Source organism: Pituophis catenifer, unplaced genomic scaffold, assembly GCF_029215685.1.
Source record: "Pituophis catenifer annectens isolate HBS135680 unplaced genomic scaffold, rPitCat1.0.hap2 SCAF_1, whole genome shotgun sequence".
NCBI lineage: Eukaryota > Metazoa > Chordata > Lepidosauria > Squamata > Colubridae > Pituophis > Pituophis catenifer.
This window is the reverse complement of record NW_027256881.1, coordinates 333141861-333158035: the sequence shown is the minus strand read 5'-3', so window position 1 is coordinate 333158035 and position 16175 is coordinate 333141861. Positions and strand designations below refer to the sequence as shown.

At 46.6% G+C, this 16175-nt stretch overlaps 1 protein-coding gene across 1 annotated transcript; it reads left to right on the top strand.

Moving 5' to 3' along the window:
• Window positions 1–372: 372 nt before the first annotated feature.
• PLPPR3 (phospholipid phosphatase related 3) lies at window positions 373–15176 on the top strand. The gene is made up of 7 exons (XM_070931769.1): window positions 373–447; window positions 684–869; window positions 3245–3374; window positions 7125–7320; window positions 10280–10337; window positions 10683–10856; window positions 13869–15176. The coding sequence occupies exons 1-7, from the start codon at window positions 373–375 to the stop codon at window positions 15174–15176; spliced, it is 2127 nt and encodes a 708-aa protein (XP_070787870.1).
• Window positions 15177–16175: the final 999 nt, after the last annotated feature.

Sequence of the window (16175 nt, the reverse complement as noted above, 5' to 3'; positions counted from 1 at the left end):
CAGAACCTGTTAGAACCTGCTGGATTTCACCCCTGGGCAGGAGGATAATATAGTATGTTGATTTGGGCCTTTGTAGAATTCTACTTCAGGTTCTGTCACTTCCCATTGTAGCAGTTTCTTCCATCTATCTATAGCAGAGGTCCTCAAACTTGGCAGCTGTAAGACTTGTGGACTTCAACTCCCAGAATTCTCCAGCCAGCATAGCATAGCTGGCTGAAGAATTCTGGGAGTTGAAGTCCACAAGTCTTAAAGCTGCCAAGTTTGAGGACCCCTGATCTATAGCTATATATCTTGTCTCCTAACAGAAGCTGAGCTGGGGCTTCCGTTCCCACGCCCTGCCCACCCGTTCCTATAAATCCCACTGCTGACACCATGATCTCTGCTAAGGACAAGACAAAGGCTCCCAAGGACAGCATGACGCTACTTCCCTGCTTCTACTTTGTTGAGGTAAGGACTAAAAAAAAATTAATGGTTTCCTAATCCACCATTCCCTGCCTCAAGAACTGGAGGAAGATGGAGGATCAGATGGCTCAAAGGTTTAAACTGGGCATCCTAGTTTAAGGGTGAATGTTGAACCCCCCATTTCTCTTTTCGGCTCCCAGATGTGGTAGCTCATTAGCACAGACTTGTTTTTCCAACTCTTTGCCCTGGTCCAATCTCTTTGCTTTACTTCCGGCCTCCAGTTGCCCATCGTCGCTTCCTCCATCGTGACTCTCTACTTCCTGGAGCTGACAGACCTCTTCAGGCCAGCCAAGGTGGGCTTCCAGTGTTACGACCGAGCCCTTTCCATGCCCTATGTGGAAAGCAATGAAGAAATGATTCCTTTGCTGATGCTGCTAAGCTTGGCATTTGCAGCTCCTGCAGCTTCTGTGAGTATTATTTGTTTGTTTATATTCTGCCTTTGTTATTTGTATAAATAACTCAAGGTGGTGAACATGCCTAATACTCCCTCCTCATACTTTCTCAACAACAACAACAATCCTGTGAGGTGGGTTGGACTGAAAGAGTATGTTCCAATATTTGAGGGGCTGCCACAGAGAGGAGGGGGTCAAGTTATTTTCCAAAGCACCCAAAGGCCAGACAAGGAATAATGGATGGAAAATGATTAAGGAGAGATTCAACCTAGAAATAAGGAGAAATTTTCTGACAGTGAGAACAATCAACCAATGGAACAGAAGTTGCCTTCGGAAGTGGTGGGAGCTTCATTACTGGAGGCTTTCGAGAAGAGACTGGACTGCCATTTGTCAGAAATGGTGTAGGGTCTCCTGCTTGGGTGGGGGGTTGGACTACATGACCTACAAGCAGCGGTGAAATGCTCCCGGTTCGGAACGGATCGCCCGATCCAGTAGCAATGGTGGCGGGTGGTTCGGAGAACCGATAGCAAAAATCCCTGCCCCCACCCCCCATGCCCAGCTGAACCGTGTGATCATCAGAGGCTTTTTTTTTACTTTTAAAAGCATTTTTTCTACAACCTCTTTGGCCAAAAAAATGCTTTTAAAAGTAAAAAAAAAAGCCTCTGATGATCGCACGGCTCAGCTGGGATCGTCAGAGCCTTTTAAAAGCATTTTTTCTACAACCTCTTCAGCTGATGCATAACCAGGTGTGAAATGCTTCCGGTTCAGACCGACTTGGGTGAGTAGGTAGCAATGGCAGCGGGCAGTTCGGAGAACCGGTAGCAAAAATCCCTGCCCCCACCCCCCATGCCCAGCTGAGCCGCACCATCATCAGAGCCTTTTTTCCTTTTAAATGGCTCTGACTTTCCAAGCTCTGACGATCCCAGCTGAGTTGCCTGCTAATCAGGCAACTCAGCTGGGATCGTCAGAGCCTTTTGAAAGCATTATTTTACATGGTTTTACATGTAAAAAAATGGTTTTAAAAGAAAAAAAATTTTGGCCATGCCCACCCAGTCACATACCCCCCCCCACACACACACCAAGCCACGCCCACAGAACCAGTAGTAACAAATTTTAGATTTCACCCCTGTGCATAACTCTGTAGAGCTCACAGTCTCCTGGGGATTGGCTCAAAAGTCATGCAGCCAGTTTTCATGCCTAAGTGGGGACTAGAACTCACAGTCTCCTGGCTTCTAGGCTGGCACTTTAGCCACTACACCAAACTGGTTCTTGGGCCATGGTACATTTCTCTACTCTTCTTTTATGTATTGGATTTGTAACCTAGCTTTATCTTGTACAACTCAAGATACTGTACATAATGCTCTCTCTTCCTGTGTTTTGCACAACTACAGTGCGGGGTGGGTTAGGTTGAGAGGGTGGGACTAGTCCAAAGGTTGACTTCCATGTTTCAGGGAGCAATACAATTCATAGTACCCTGGTTTTAGTCTAGCACAGTATTGCTCAACCTTGGCAATTTTAAGATGTGTGAGAACGTTAAGAATTCTGAGAACTCCCAGAATTCTCCAGAAAGCATATTGACTGGAGAATTCTGGGAGCTGAAGTCCACACATCTTAAAGTTGCCAAGATTGAGAAACACTGGTCTAAACACCTTAACTTGACCTCCACACTGGTCCTCGGTTCAGACATTTCATCCTATTTGCTCATTGGAAAACTTGTATCCAAAATGGCAATTTCTCTGGGGTGTCTACAGTGGAGGAAGGGATTCAAGATGGCATCTGAACCTTTGTGATCAAACTCTCACCTTGGAAGAAGACTGCCCAAATCATTAACAGCTATCTTTTTCCCCCCCATACAGTTCCCTCAGGAACACAAGGCAACCTACTCCCAACAGGGACCTTCCACATGGTTTGGGACTACAATTCCTAGTCACCATCTGGGAGTTAAAGACCCAAGGCATCTGGTAGAGAGCTGGCTGGAGGAAGGTGACATACGGATTCTGCTGGATCGATTCCCAAACCCCATTAATCCCACCGTTTCCAACAGTGACCAGCAAACGCTCACCAGATGGGCTTGAAATCAAAGAGTCCCTGCTTAGTTTTTCTATCTAATTTGGCCCTCCGAGTTGGAATTGCTGGTCAGAAAATCCATTTGGTCCACCAGGAGAAGCCCTCAGGCAGATCTTAAAGATCAGAAACGAGGGTTGCGCAGCAGTTCAGATGAAATAGCCAACACGGGATTGAGAGCATCCAAGGGCCCATCTAATTCGTCATGCTGACTGGGGAATTCTGGGAGTCAAAGTCCATCCTCAAATAGAGAGAGAGAGAGAGAGTCCAGGGCAGGCAGATGGAAGGAAGGAGCTGGCGTCTAACGCTGCTGCTTTGCTTGGCAGATCATGGTGGGCGAAGGCATCGTGTACTGCTTGCAGTCAAAGATGAAGGGCCGTAGCAATACTGAAGGCAGCATAAATGCCGGCGGTTGCAATTTCAACTCTTTTCTCCGCAGGACGGTCCGGTTTGTGGGTAAGCCTATTTCCACCCTTCCTCTTTTTTGGAATCAAATGTCCTAATGATGCCCCAACCACACCGTTGAAGCTGGCATCTTAACTTTTTTGACCACCCCAGTGTCTCTAGTTTAGGGGTGTCAAACACAAATTTCATTGAGGGCCGCATCAGGGTTGTGTTTGACCTTGGGGGGGGTGGAGTGGGTGTGGTGGGGTGGGCGTGGCCAGCTTGACATCACTCGTGTCAGGGGCGCTTGTGGTGGCTCGAGTGCTTTGCCAGCGAAAACGGGCTGGCGAGCTCCGTTTTTGGCTGCGACGGCCTCCTGCAACACTCTGCCAGTGAAAACAGAACTCGGGAGGGCCCTCCCGAGTTCCGTTTTCACTGGCAAAGGGTTGCAGGAGGCCGTCGCAGCCAAAAACGGAGCTCGCCAGCCTGTTTTCGCTGGCAGAGACATTGCGGGCCGGTCCTTCTCTGTTTCCAGGATGGCCCCGTGTAGGCACCCCTGTAGGCCAGATCTGGCTCCGGGGTCTTGAATGTAGGCCCTCCTTCAACTATGTACAGGTAATCCTCAAGTAAACCGTGATTGGGACTGGAAATTCTACACCTGCTTTAACAACCTTTTTGCTGTGGCTGCTAAGTGAATCGTGCAGTCATTAAGTGAATCCTCTCTCCCCCCATTGATTGCTTGTCAGAAGCCTCCTGGGAAGGTGATAAATAGAGATCACATGACGCCAAGATGCTGCGATTGTCATAAATACATACCGATTGCCAAGTGCCCAAATTTTGATCACATGACTGGGGGGACGTTGCAGTGGTCATGAGTGTGAGGACAGATCGCAAGTCAACTTTTTCAGTGCTGTTGTAACTTGGAATGGTTGTTAAGAGAATGGCCGTAAGTTGAGGACTACCTATATCCCTGAGTCTGAAAGACAAAGTGTTGGCCTACCAAGCTAGGATTACAAGGGTTTTTTCCCCCCCAGCAAATTCCAAATTAAAAAAAAAAAAGACAAAAATAGAAAATGAATACAAAGAGTCTTAACACTGCTGTTTTGAATCAACATTGGTGACCGAAAAGACACCTGTTTGCTTGTTCGCTGCGCTCTGAAGACCCTGTTGTTCCGCCAGGCAGGGCTATTAACATAATGTTTTAAATTGGGGTATTTTAAATTTCTGGGATTTTAATTGGAGCCTAATTATTTAATGATTTTAAATTTTAATTGTTGTCGTGTTTTTTGTGTTTTTAAATAGGCTGTACACCGCCCTGAGTCCTTCGGGAGAAGGGCGGTATAGAAATAAAATTATTATTATTATTATTATTATTATTGTTGTCACAGAAAAGCAGTGGATTCCTTTCTCAGTCAGATTAAGAATCCCTATTTATTTGATCATCAAATCAATTATTTCATTAATGATTCGGTCATCAGTAAAGCACCTTTTAGAACAAAATTCCCCCATTCCAGTAGGTCCTTCCCCCCCCCATCAGTTTTCTCTTTTATTTTTCATTCCTAGTCCACTGGGAAATTTGCCCCTCCCCTTGTTTAAAAAAAAAGATTGGCCTTAAAATTTAGAAGAGGTTCCTTTGTAAGAAAGAGGAAACCTTGATAGAAAACTGCCATCCTTCACTTTGTGTGGTGAGGGTTTGGCAGACAGCTTCTGTTTTTGGAGTGGAGGCTGGAAGATGCCCTTGGTCAAAGCATCCTTCTGCTTTCTCCACCAAGGGCATGGTAATTGGCAAAGCTGTGGCTCAGTGGCTAAGACGCTGAGCTTGTCGATCGAAAGGTCAGCACTTCAGCAGTTCGAATCCCTAGTGCTGCGTAATGGGGTGAGCTCCCGTTATTTGTCCCAGCTTCTGCCAACCTAGCAGTTCGAAAGCACGTAAAAAATGCAAGTAGAAAAATAGGGACCACTTTTGGTGGGAAGGTAACAGCGTTCCATGCGCTTTTGGCGTTTAGTCATGCCGGCCACATGACCACGGAGACATCTTTGGACAATGCTGGCTCTTCGGCTTTGAAATGGAGATGAGCACCGCCCCCTAGAGTCGGGAACGACTAGCACATATGTGCGAGGGGAACCTTTACCTTTACCTTGCTCTTTGAAAGCTAAGAAGAAACCTTCATATGCTCAAGGTTACTCTTTGTACCAATAGAAGAGAATATTTGTAGCTAAGGGTTTGAAGGGAGGGGGTCCTTGGTGCTCTCTGAGCTTGGTTGTTTTCCTGCAGACGCTTCATTGCCCAAACTAGGTAACATCATCAGTGCTGGTAGGGCGCGGGGTTTGCTCCCAGTTTACATTCTAGTGCAAGGGTGTCAAACTCAATTTCATTGACGGCTGCATCAGGGTTGTGTTTGACCTTGGGGGGTGGGTGGACAGGGTGGTGGTGGTCAGCTTGACGTCACTCATGTCGGGGGGCGCCTGTGGCGGCCCGAGTGCTCTGCCAGCAAAAATGGGCTCCCGAGCTCCGTTTTTAGCTGCGATGGCTTCCTGCAACCCTCTGCCAACGAAAACGGAACTCAGGTGGGGCACGTTTTTGTTGGCAGAGGCACCGTGGGGCAGTCCTTCGCTGTTTCCGGGGCAGCCCCACAGGCCAGATCTAAGCATCCTTGAGTTTGACACCCCTGTTCTAGTGGGTTGTCCTGGCAGTGTTGGTGATCTTGACGTTTCTGTGGTTGGGCTGTTTACAGTTAGCTTGTCTGGGGTATTGTTTACCTCTTGATTGTTAGTTTGATGTTAATCTTGGTGTTAATCTAAGCCAGGGGTCAGCAACCTGCGGCTCTGGAGCCGCATGTGGCTCTTTGGGCCCTCTGCTGTGCCTCCCTATCAAGTGATCTCAACACTGGCTGGCCCCGCCCCGCACCCTCCCCTCCTAGTTACTCCTCGCCTGGCATGAGAAGGTAAGGGCGACGGCAAGGGATGGAGAAGAGGCCAGGGCAGAGACAGAGAGATACAGAGAGAGAGAGGGGGGGGAGAGGGAGGGAGGGAGGGGAGAGAGAGATATGTCAAAAGGATTTTGTGGTTCCTTGTGTTTTTTAACAACTGGTTCTCTGCCCTAATGACCAGCTGGATAGGCTAGGGCCGTGATGGCGAACCTATGGCACGTGTGCCACAGGTGGCATGCAGAGCCATATCGGTGGGCACATGAGCTCAGCTCCGGCACACAAGTGCATGCTGGCCAGCTAATTTTCGGGCCTTCTGGGCCCACTGGAAGTCAGCAAACAGGCCGTTTCCAGCCTCGGGGGGGGAGGCTGTTTTCGCCCTCCCCAGGCTCCTAGAAAGGCTCTGGAGCCTGGGGAGGGCAAAAAAACAAGCCTACTGGGCTCATTGGGTACGCGGGGGTGGGGCACATAGAATTATGGGTGTGGGCACACGTGCGCGCGACCCCCCTGCATTTCCCCCGCTTTTGGCACGTGATGGCAAAAAGGTTAGCCATCACTGGGCTAGGTGGTCATGTGACCGGTGGAAGTGAGTGACATTGAGTTGGCCATGCCCACCCAGGTTTTGTGGCTCCTGGTGTTTTCTTTTCTGTGGGAAATGGGCCCAAATGGCTCTTTGAATGTTTAAGGTTGTAGACCCCTGATCTAAGCTTATCTAGATGCTGATTGCTGGTGGGGGAAGTATTTTGATCTTTTTCTTCCCTTTTTGGGGCTTGTTGATTGTCTCTTTTGCACAGCATGTACCAAAGACCCCTCCTTACTCTTGTCCTTTCATTCATTCATTCCACTAGTGACTCCCAGGCCTTAACCTTACCTGAATTTGCTCCCCCCCCTTCAGGTGTCCATGTGTTTGGCCTCTGTGCTACAGCCCTGGTGACCGATGTCATCCAATTAGCCACAGGATACCACGCCCCTTTCTTCTTGACCGTCTGTAAGCCCAACTACACTCTCTTGGCTATCTCCTGCGAGTCCAACCCTTACATCACTCAAGATATCTGCTCAGGGCAAGACCAGCATGCCATTCTCTCAGCCAGGTGAGTCCACCTACCTTTGTTTTACATCTGCTCTGGAAACCAACCTTTGCTGTCATGTGCAGTCTGGTTATTTCTAATTAAAAATTGTTATAACGTCCCTTTATATTCCGCCCAGAGTCACTCTGGATAGCCTGATGGGCGGCATATAAACTGAATAAATAAATAGGTGTAATTCCTTCAAGTTTACCTCAGTGGATCAGTTGCTATCACAACAATATTGACAATATTGTCAATATTGTCAGCAGGCTGACCTGGCCTGGCCTAACTCTCCTCTTTTAAATTTTTAATTTGTGATTTTATAAATTGGGTGTTTTAATCTGTGTTTCGGCCAAAATATTTAATAATTTTAAGGGATTTTTAATATTTGTATTATCTGTATTTTATCTTGGCTGTTTATCGCCCTGAGTCCTTCGGGAGTAGGGCGGTATAGAAATTTGATTAATAAATAATAATAATAAATAATAAACCACAGTTTGTTAGAAAATGTGCGTCAAATTTTGGGGAGAATCCAGTGGTGAAATTCAATTTTTTTTACTACCGGTTCTGTGGGTGTGGCTTGGTGGGCGTGGCAGGCGAAAGATACTACAAAATCTCCATTTCCACCCCACTCCAGGGGAAGAATATTGCAAAATCTCAATTCCCACCTCACTCTGGGACCAGCCAGAGGTGGTATTTGCCGGTTCTCCGAACTACTCAAAATTTCCGCTACCGGTTCTCTGAACTACTCAAGATTTCTGCTACCGGTTCTCCAGAACCTGTCAGAACCTGCTGGATTTCACCCCTGGGAGAAACTGACAGTCATTTGAAAATTTACTGTTAGAATTGTATTGTGCTTCTTTCTTGCACCTTTTTAAAGCCAGGTTTAGCCAACATCCAAGCAATAAGAGGTACTAAGATATTAAAAATAGATGTTAATGGTCCTAGTTAAGATTCCTTTCCTAAATAAACATTTTTGCAGCAGGAAACTAGCATTTAGTCCCTTGTACAGGTACTCCTCAACTTACAACCACAACAGAACCCAAAATTTCTCTTGTCAAGTGAGACATTTGTTAAGTCTTTTGCCCCATTGTATAACCTTTTTGCCTCAGTTCTTAAGTGAATCACTGCAGTTGACAAGTTAGTAACCCGATTGTTAAGTGAATCTGGCTCCCTCGTTGACTTTGCTTGTCCGAAGGTCGCAAAAAGTGAATGCATGACCTCTGCAATCGTCATAAATATGAATCAGTTGCCAAGCATCTGAATTTTGATCACATGTTCATGGGGATGCTGTAAAGGTCATAGCTGTGAAAACAGTCATAAGTCACTTCTTTCAATGCTGTTGTAACTTTGAACGGTCACTAAATGAACTGTTGTAAATCAAGGACTACATGTATACTAGTTTCTGCTTGCATAGTTGGTTAATTATTATTATGACTGAGCGCCAGTAGCACAATAATCTATTTTGCTACCTATAGATTTACTGTCTCATTCTGCTGTACTTATAAAGCCAGACATATGTAGCTGGATTGTACCTGTTTTCCCCTTTGCTTTTAACTTCCCACTTAATGACCCGCATGTCTTGGGGTTATGACAACAACAGGAATTGCCTCAATTTCTGTTGCTAAGCGATGCAGTTACATGTCATTGTGCTTTATGACTGCATCACTTAGGGACAATCCCAGTCCCAATTGCCGCCATAACTCAAAGACTATGTTGTGTCCCGCCAGCAGCCAGAGGAGCTGGTGGCAGACTCGGACAGTGAGGAGATTGGGGAGGAACATGGGCCAATCCTGAAGGCTCTGATGAGTGCTCTGCATCGGAGGCAGAGAGGGGGCCAGGGCGTCTGACAGTTGTCAGCTGCCTTCAGAATTGGACATCAGTGGGGCAGAAGAACAGCTGGAGCCTGTTCCCAGTGTGCGCATGCGCAGAGTTGCCAGGGGAAGGGAACAGCTAAGGAACAAGGGTCAACTCAGAAGTAAAGCCACAGGTGGACAGTGAATGGTCCCTCCCGTCCCTTCCAACTCTGTTATGTTAATCTGAATAAAGAGGAGCGAAAGGGGAGTGGAGTTTGCAGGAGACAATTAGTTTGCTTAATTGGTTCATGACTCTCATAGACATCTTGCCAAGTTTTGAAGATATCGGCTTGGCAGCTCTCCAGGCCAGATAACGTCTATGACTGTAAATTCTCCCTTGAAAGACTTTGCTGGATGTGAATGAGAGGAATTCACAGTAACTTAATAAAAAGGTTTTTTTTGTCAAGACAAGGAGTCTGCTTCATGCTCTCGGGAAGCCTGGGTCAGAACAGACTACCTGAATGGGTTTAATATTGCTATTTTTTACATGATTTTGTATATATTCTATGAATGTGTCAGTTTTAATTTTTAATACGATAAATATCACTAAATATAACCTATACCAAAAAAACAGCTTTTTTTTAGAGTCCGCCATAATTTTTAAAATTGGGAAGGGGTCTGGAGAGGAGAAGGGACGCGGTGGCTCAGTGGCTAAGACGCTGAGCTTGTCGATCAAAAGGTCTGCAGTTCAGCGGTTCGAATCCCTAGTGCCACGTAACAGGGTGAGCTCCCGTTACTTGTCCCAGCTTCTGCCAACCTAGCAGTTCGAAAGCACATAAAAAATGCAAGTAGAGAAATAGGGACCACCTTTGGTGGGAAGATAACAGCGTCCTTTGGTGTTGAGTCATGCTGGCCACGTAACCACGGAGACGTCTTCGGACAGTGCTGGCTCTTTGGCTTTGAAACGGAGATGAGCACTGCCCCCTAAAGTCGGGAACGACTAGCACATATGTGCAAGGGGAACCTTTACCTTCACCTTACCTGGAGAGGAGAAAGTTTTAAGAAATGCCTAAGTGCTTCTTCCTAAGTGCAGTTTTGGTTGAACTTTTCAGTGTGTTGTGAAATTAAGGTCTCCTAACTGCAGATGGATCATGGATGTTTGTATAATTGTCTTTTCTCCCTTCCAGGAAAACGTTCCCTTCTCAGCATGCCACCCTGTCTGCATTTGCTGCCGTCTACGTATCTGTGAGTTTTACTTGTTAATGTCAATACATTCGTGTAGCCTTACAATAAAGTAGAAGTAGTTCATCTAAAAACTTTCTTTTTCCAGCAAGCCGGGCTGGCCTAACACTTTTTAAAATGCTTTTAATTGTTTGTTATTATTTTTAATCATGGGGCCAAATTTATATATATCTTTTTAATTGTATTTTAATGTTTGTAGTTTATGCTTTTACTTGGCTGTTCACCGCCCTGAGTCCTCAGGGAGAAGGGCGGTATACAAATTTAAAAATAAAATAAATAAAATAAATCTAATGGTGTTTCCTGTCTGGTTTACCCTGGAAAGATGACCGTCTCCCTTATCATCCACAGATGTATTTCAACTCCATAATCTCAGACAGCACCAAGCTCCTCAAGCCAATCTTGGTGTTCGGTTTCGCCATCGCGGCTGGCATCTGTGGCTTGACGCAGATCACCCAGTACCGCAGCCACCCTATTGATGTTTACGTGGGCTTCTTGATTGGTTCTGGCATTGCTGCTTACTTGGTAAGTGCCTGTCTTTCCAAGTGCCATGGGAAGAAGGGGCAGGGAGCAGAAGGGCACCTGTTTACTAAAAGTAGAATAGAATGGAATGGAATGGAATGGAATGGAATGGAATATATGGAAGGAAAGGGAAGGGAAGGGAGAGAAAAGAGAAGAGAAGAGAAAATATGGAATGGAATGGAATGGAATGGAATAGAATAGAATAGAATAGAATAGAATAGAATAGAATAGAATAGAATAGAATAGAATAGAATAGAATAGAATAGAATATAGGGAAGGGAAGGGAAAAAAGAGAAGAGAAGAAAAGAAAAGAGAAGAGAAGAAAAGAAAAAAAAGAGAAGAGAAAATAGAATAGAACAGAACAGAACAGAACAGAACAGAACAGAACAGAATAATATTGTCACTTCGAATGTACAGTAATCGGCATACATTAAAATGAAATTTTGTTCCATACAGCTCTCAAAGGGTCACCACCTCCAATATACAATACATAAATATGACATAAATAAAATAAAATAAATAAATAATACAAAATTATGCATATACCCACATATATTATATGACACAGAGAAACAACACAGTCTAGTTTAGATGTATACATTTACATGGCAAGAAAAGCGAATCTTGCGAGTTTACCAGACGGATGGCATAGGGAACAAAGCTGTCACAGAATCTGGTAGTCCTGCTAGAAATACTTCGAAATCTCCTCCCAGAGGGGAGCAACAGAAATAGATTGTAAAGTGTGTGTGTGTGGGGTCACTAAGCACATAGCGCTTATAAGCAGTATCCTGAATGACAGGAAGCGAGCTTCCTATAATCTCGGCTGTCCTTACCACTCTCTACATGGACTTTCTATCTGAGGCACTGCTGCCACCAAACCAAAGAGCGATGCAGTTTGTTAAAACGCTTTCGATTGTGCCTGTCTGTCATAAATTGTGGTCACATGACTTCACGGTGCTGCAAAGGGTCATAAATGAGAGCCAAGTGCTCAAAATGGGAGGACATTAAAACTTCAAAACCAGGTCATAAGTAGCTTGTTCGGCATCTGTTATAAATTTAAGTTAGGACTGAGGACTGCCTGTATCTAGCCATTAGATCTCTCTTTTGCCCCACATTATTAAGTAATATAATGTCAGGCAGGAAAGACCAGGACCCATAAGTGAAGGTCCAATTCAACTGATTTATTGCTAAAAAGCACAGGAATCTTCTCAACTAATGATTAGCACCTGCTGTTCTGCCCCAGCTACAGACCCCAAAGAACGCTAAATTAAATCAGTCTTTTTCAAACAAAGGCTGTTAATTAACTTTCTTAACATCCTACAAGAATCCAAAGAATAAATAATCGTAATCTTACTATGGTTGGCAGAAAGCCCAGAAGCAATTTGCAGAGAACTAAGATCAAGACGCGAAGGAGAGTGAACAAAGTTGTTCCCTGCAAATTGCCTCAGTCGTCGTCCTTCCTTAAATAGGCTAAGGGAGTGGCCAATTAGCCCCAAGCCTTACTTTTGAGGAGACCTCCTCCTGAGGAGCCACTCCTGCCTTTTGGCAGCTCTGCGTGCCCGTGCATCGAGAAAAGGCTCCTCTTCTTCCTCTTCACTTATGGGAGCTTCTGGAGGTTCTGAAGGCCCTGGCTGAATCCCCACCTCTGGCACCACATCTTCTCCAGCCTCCTCATTGTCTGACTCGAGTGCCAGCTGCACAGGCTGCTGACGCAGCACCACACCAGCCTCCTCGCTGTCGGAATTAGCTACTAGCTGCACAGGCCGCTGATGGGCCACAACACTTGCTTGGAGTTAGATAAGGGCAGGGAGTGGGCTGTTGGAGGTTCACAGGGGTTCGGGAGAACTTCTAGCTAAGATTCTGTACAGTTCTGAGAACCCACAAATCCCACTCCTGGCTGGCCCTGCCTACCCCACTCTGCCCCTCCCAGGAGTCCCCACGCAGCCCGTTTTGGATGCAGGTAAGTACAGGGCATACACAGAGGCTCAGGGAGGGCGGAAAAGAGGTCTACCGGAAGTTTGGGAAGGCCGGAAATTGGACTGTTTCCAGCCTCCAGACCCTGGGGAGGTCATGTTCGCCCTCCCAAAGGCTCGAGGAAAGCCTCTGGAGCCTGGGGAGGGCAAAAATGCCCTCCTGCCATGGTGCAGGAGGCCAATTAAGCCATGCCCACCATGGCCACGCCCACCCAGCAACTGGGCAGAGAACCCCTTGCTAAAATTTTTGAAGCCCACCCTTGGATAAGGGTCCATGGAATTCAAGGGGAGTTAGACTGCTTAGGGAGTCTAGGCTGATCCCTCTTTTAACTCTCCCCTAGACTCTCCTCCTATATATAGTGTTGTGGCCCGTCGGGTGCCAGGAGAGCTAGCTGCAGAGTCAAATGAGGAGGAGGTGGAGGGAGAGCCTGGGCCAGCTTCAGAGCCTTTGGAAGGCTCTGATAAGGAAACAGTATCAGAGACAGAGCCGGAGCCTTTCATCCTCCCCCAGGTGGAGAGGCAGCTGTCTTCGAGGCCTGAACTGAGTGAGGGGGAGGAACAGATGGGGCCCATCCCAGATGCGCGTATGTGCAGAGAGGAGAACAGAGGAGAGCAAAGAAAAACAATAAACCGGCTCTCAGGGAGAGGCAGACGCAGACGATAGCCAGCCCCTCCCTGACTGGAAAATAAATAGGAGGGGTTTGGGAGTGGCCAGTTGTTGCAGACAACTGTTCGTTTCTAGGATACAGCAAGCAATTCAAATTTCTTGCCTAAACCCAGGTTTGTTGGGACTAATTACATTTGATTTTTTTGTTCATCCATGTGAATAAAACACCGTTAGTGCCCAGTTATAAAAAGGGGTTTGTTTTACTCACGAGTAGAGGTCTTATCATTACTTGCGAAGGCTGGGTCAGAACATATAGTCCCAGAGAGCTATACGAAATATGTTTTACTTATATAAAATAGGGAACAGGACAATATCTATTTCCATCCATCTCTGAGCTTTTTCAGATCTTTACCCCATGTTCCTTGCTACACACAGGCCTATCACGCAGTGGGCAACTTCCGGGCACCAATAGAAAAGGCTCCCTCTCACCCTCCTGCCAAGGACGCTCTGCGAGCCCTGACTCAACGTGGGCATGACTCCGTTTATCACCAGAACAAATCAGTCAGCACCGATGAGCTCAACCCCCAGACCCGGCTGGAAGGGATGAACCGGCAAGTGTCACGTGAGAAAAACTCGCTGGGGAGCTTGAAACGGGCAAGTGTTGATGTGGACCTTTTGGCACCTCGGAGCCCTATGGGCAAAGAAAACATGGTGACCTTCAGCAACACGTTACCACGAGTCAGCACCCCCTCAATGGATGACCCTGCCCGCCGCCATATGACCATCCACGTCCCGGTGGACGCCTCCCGATCTAAACAGCTGATCACTGAATGGAAACAGAAATCAGTGGAAGGCCGTGGAATGACCTTGGCAGAAGAGGTGGCGAGGCGGGTTGCCTCAGATTCCTTGGCTGGAGAAGAGGAGGATCATATCCCACCTTCCTTGTACCCCACTGTCCAGGCTCGAACGGCTGAGCGTGCCTCTATGGGTCCTCGGGTCCTCATCCAGCCAAGACCCAGGGCCACTCAACTGGTCCACATCCCTGAGGAAAGTCAAGCGAACGCCGGTGCTAATATTTCACCCAAAAGCAGCTCGGCTGTGAGGGCCAAGTGGATGATGATGGCTGAGAAGGGGGCCGCCCAACGAGTGGCCAACCCACCGCGCCTCATGCAGGTAATTGCCATGTCCAAGCAACCCGGGATGGTATCGGTGACACCCAAGCATTCAGAGACATCTTCGTCCTCCACCAGCTCTGACTCTTCCCAGTACTGCTCTCCCTCAGAAAGAGACAGCTCTAGCGTGGTTACCATCGATGCTCATGCCCCTCACCACCCAGTCGTACATCTGTCTTCTGGAAATGGCCCTTGGGAATGGAAGGCCACCCAGAAAGTTTCGGATAGCCAAGATGCTTACGAGCTCAACGAGATGAGCAAAGATTACCATGGATTCCGGCCTGCCAAAAGCGCTGGAGTCTCACCGGGTTCCTCTGTCAGCGACATTGAACAGGAGGAGGCCCGTTACGGCAGCGTGGCCACCATCAATGTGTCAGTGGGTCTGGGAGGGAGTGCATCGTTGATTTCAGCAGAAACCAGCCCCGGAGAAAGTCTTCTGGGAGCCTCCAGCCGGGAATCCACGCTGCGGAGAAAACCAGCTAGCTTAACAGTGGGGGAAAAGGACGGGCAAGCAGAAGAGACGGAAAACTATTATAAGAAGATGCAAGCTAACCGGGGATTTAAGGAGTAATCCCACCACCTACCTCCCTGGTCTCTGCTTACCTTGGACCAAATTATGATTAAAATTGTGACTTTTTTTTTCAAGCAAGCGTTGAATTTCAGATGGTGGGACTTCATAATGATTATATTCAAAAACCGAGGTAAAATCATCCGTTTTACCTGGTGCCACAGTCATTCAAAGGACTGAATATACATTCACAATAATGATGGAGTAGAGAGTCTCCCAAAGGGCCCAAACTTCTAGGATTCACAAAATGGAAGACGTTTTTTAAACAGAGAAGGTTTGGATCAAGTCACCTTTGGGATTATTTTACCTTCTGCGGTGGTAGGAGAGGATACTGTTGAAGAATCCTTGGTTGGATTTTCCAGAGGATTTACAAACAAACTAAAATGAGGACCCAGATTGTGGGGGCAATAAGCTGACTTTGTATAAATATACAAAAGTATGAAGGCTATTGCTTAACGCATTGTAAGCCGCCCTGAGTCTCCGGAGAAGAGCGGCATATAAATCAAATCAAAAACAAACAAACAAAAAAAACCCAACACAAATCTGGGTGGTATTAAAATAATCAAGGATTATTCCTCACTAGCGATTGTAACAATAACAAGAGTGAGAAGGTCAGAATGGAACAATCCAGTCTGGATTTATTTGGGGTGTCCTCCTCAGCAGTGCCGGTTGGATATATAACCCAGTCTTTCCCAACCTGATGCCTTTCAAAATGGTTGGATTTTCAAACTTGTCCTTTGGTGAGCCTTTGCTTGGGAAGCCTGAGGTCAAATTCCCCCTCTCCCCCCAGGAATCCGTATATGTATGTGGGGAGGTTGTAGTACTAAAGATGGGGTAAAGTGTTACAAAGGGGTGGGAGAATGTACCTCTAAAAGTTCTGAGATGTTTTGGAACAATGTTTCTCAAACCTGGCAACTTGAGATATAGGTGGACTTCAATTTCCAGAATTCCTCATCTTTGAATAGATGGGGAAGATAGGTGGACTTCAATGCCCATGAATTC

What these genes read in the sequence shown, in the direction of transcription:
- PLPPR3 (XM_070931769.1), top strand. Translation starts at nt 373, where the DNA reads ATGATCTCTGCTAAGGACAAGACAAAGGCTCCCAAGGACAGCATGACG. An exon ending in CCTGCTTCTACTTTGTTGAG is followed by an intron (nt 448 to 683) that starts GTAAGGACTAAA and finishes TCCGGCCTCCAG; the next exon opens with TTGCCCATCGTCGCTTCCTC. An exon ending in CATGCCATTCTCTCAGCCAG is followed by an intron (nt 7,321 to 10,279) that starts GTGAGTCCACCT and finishes TCTCCCTTCCAG; the next exon opens with GAAAACGTTCCCTTCTCAGC.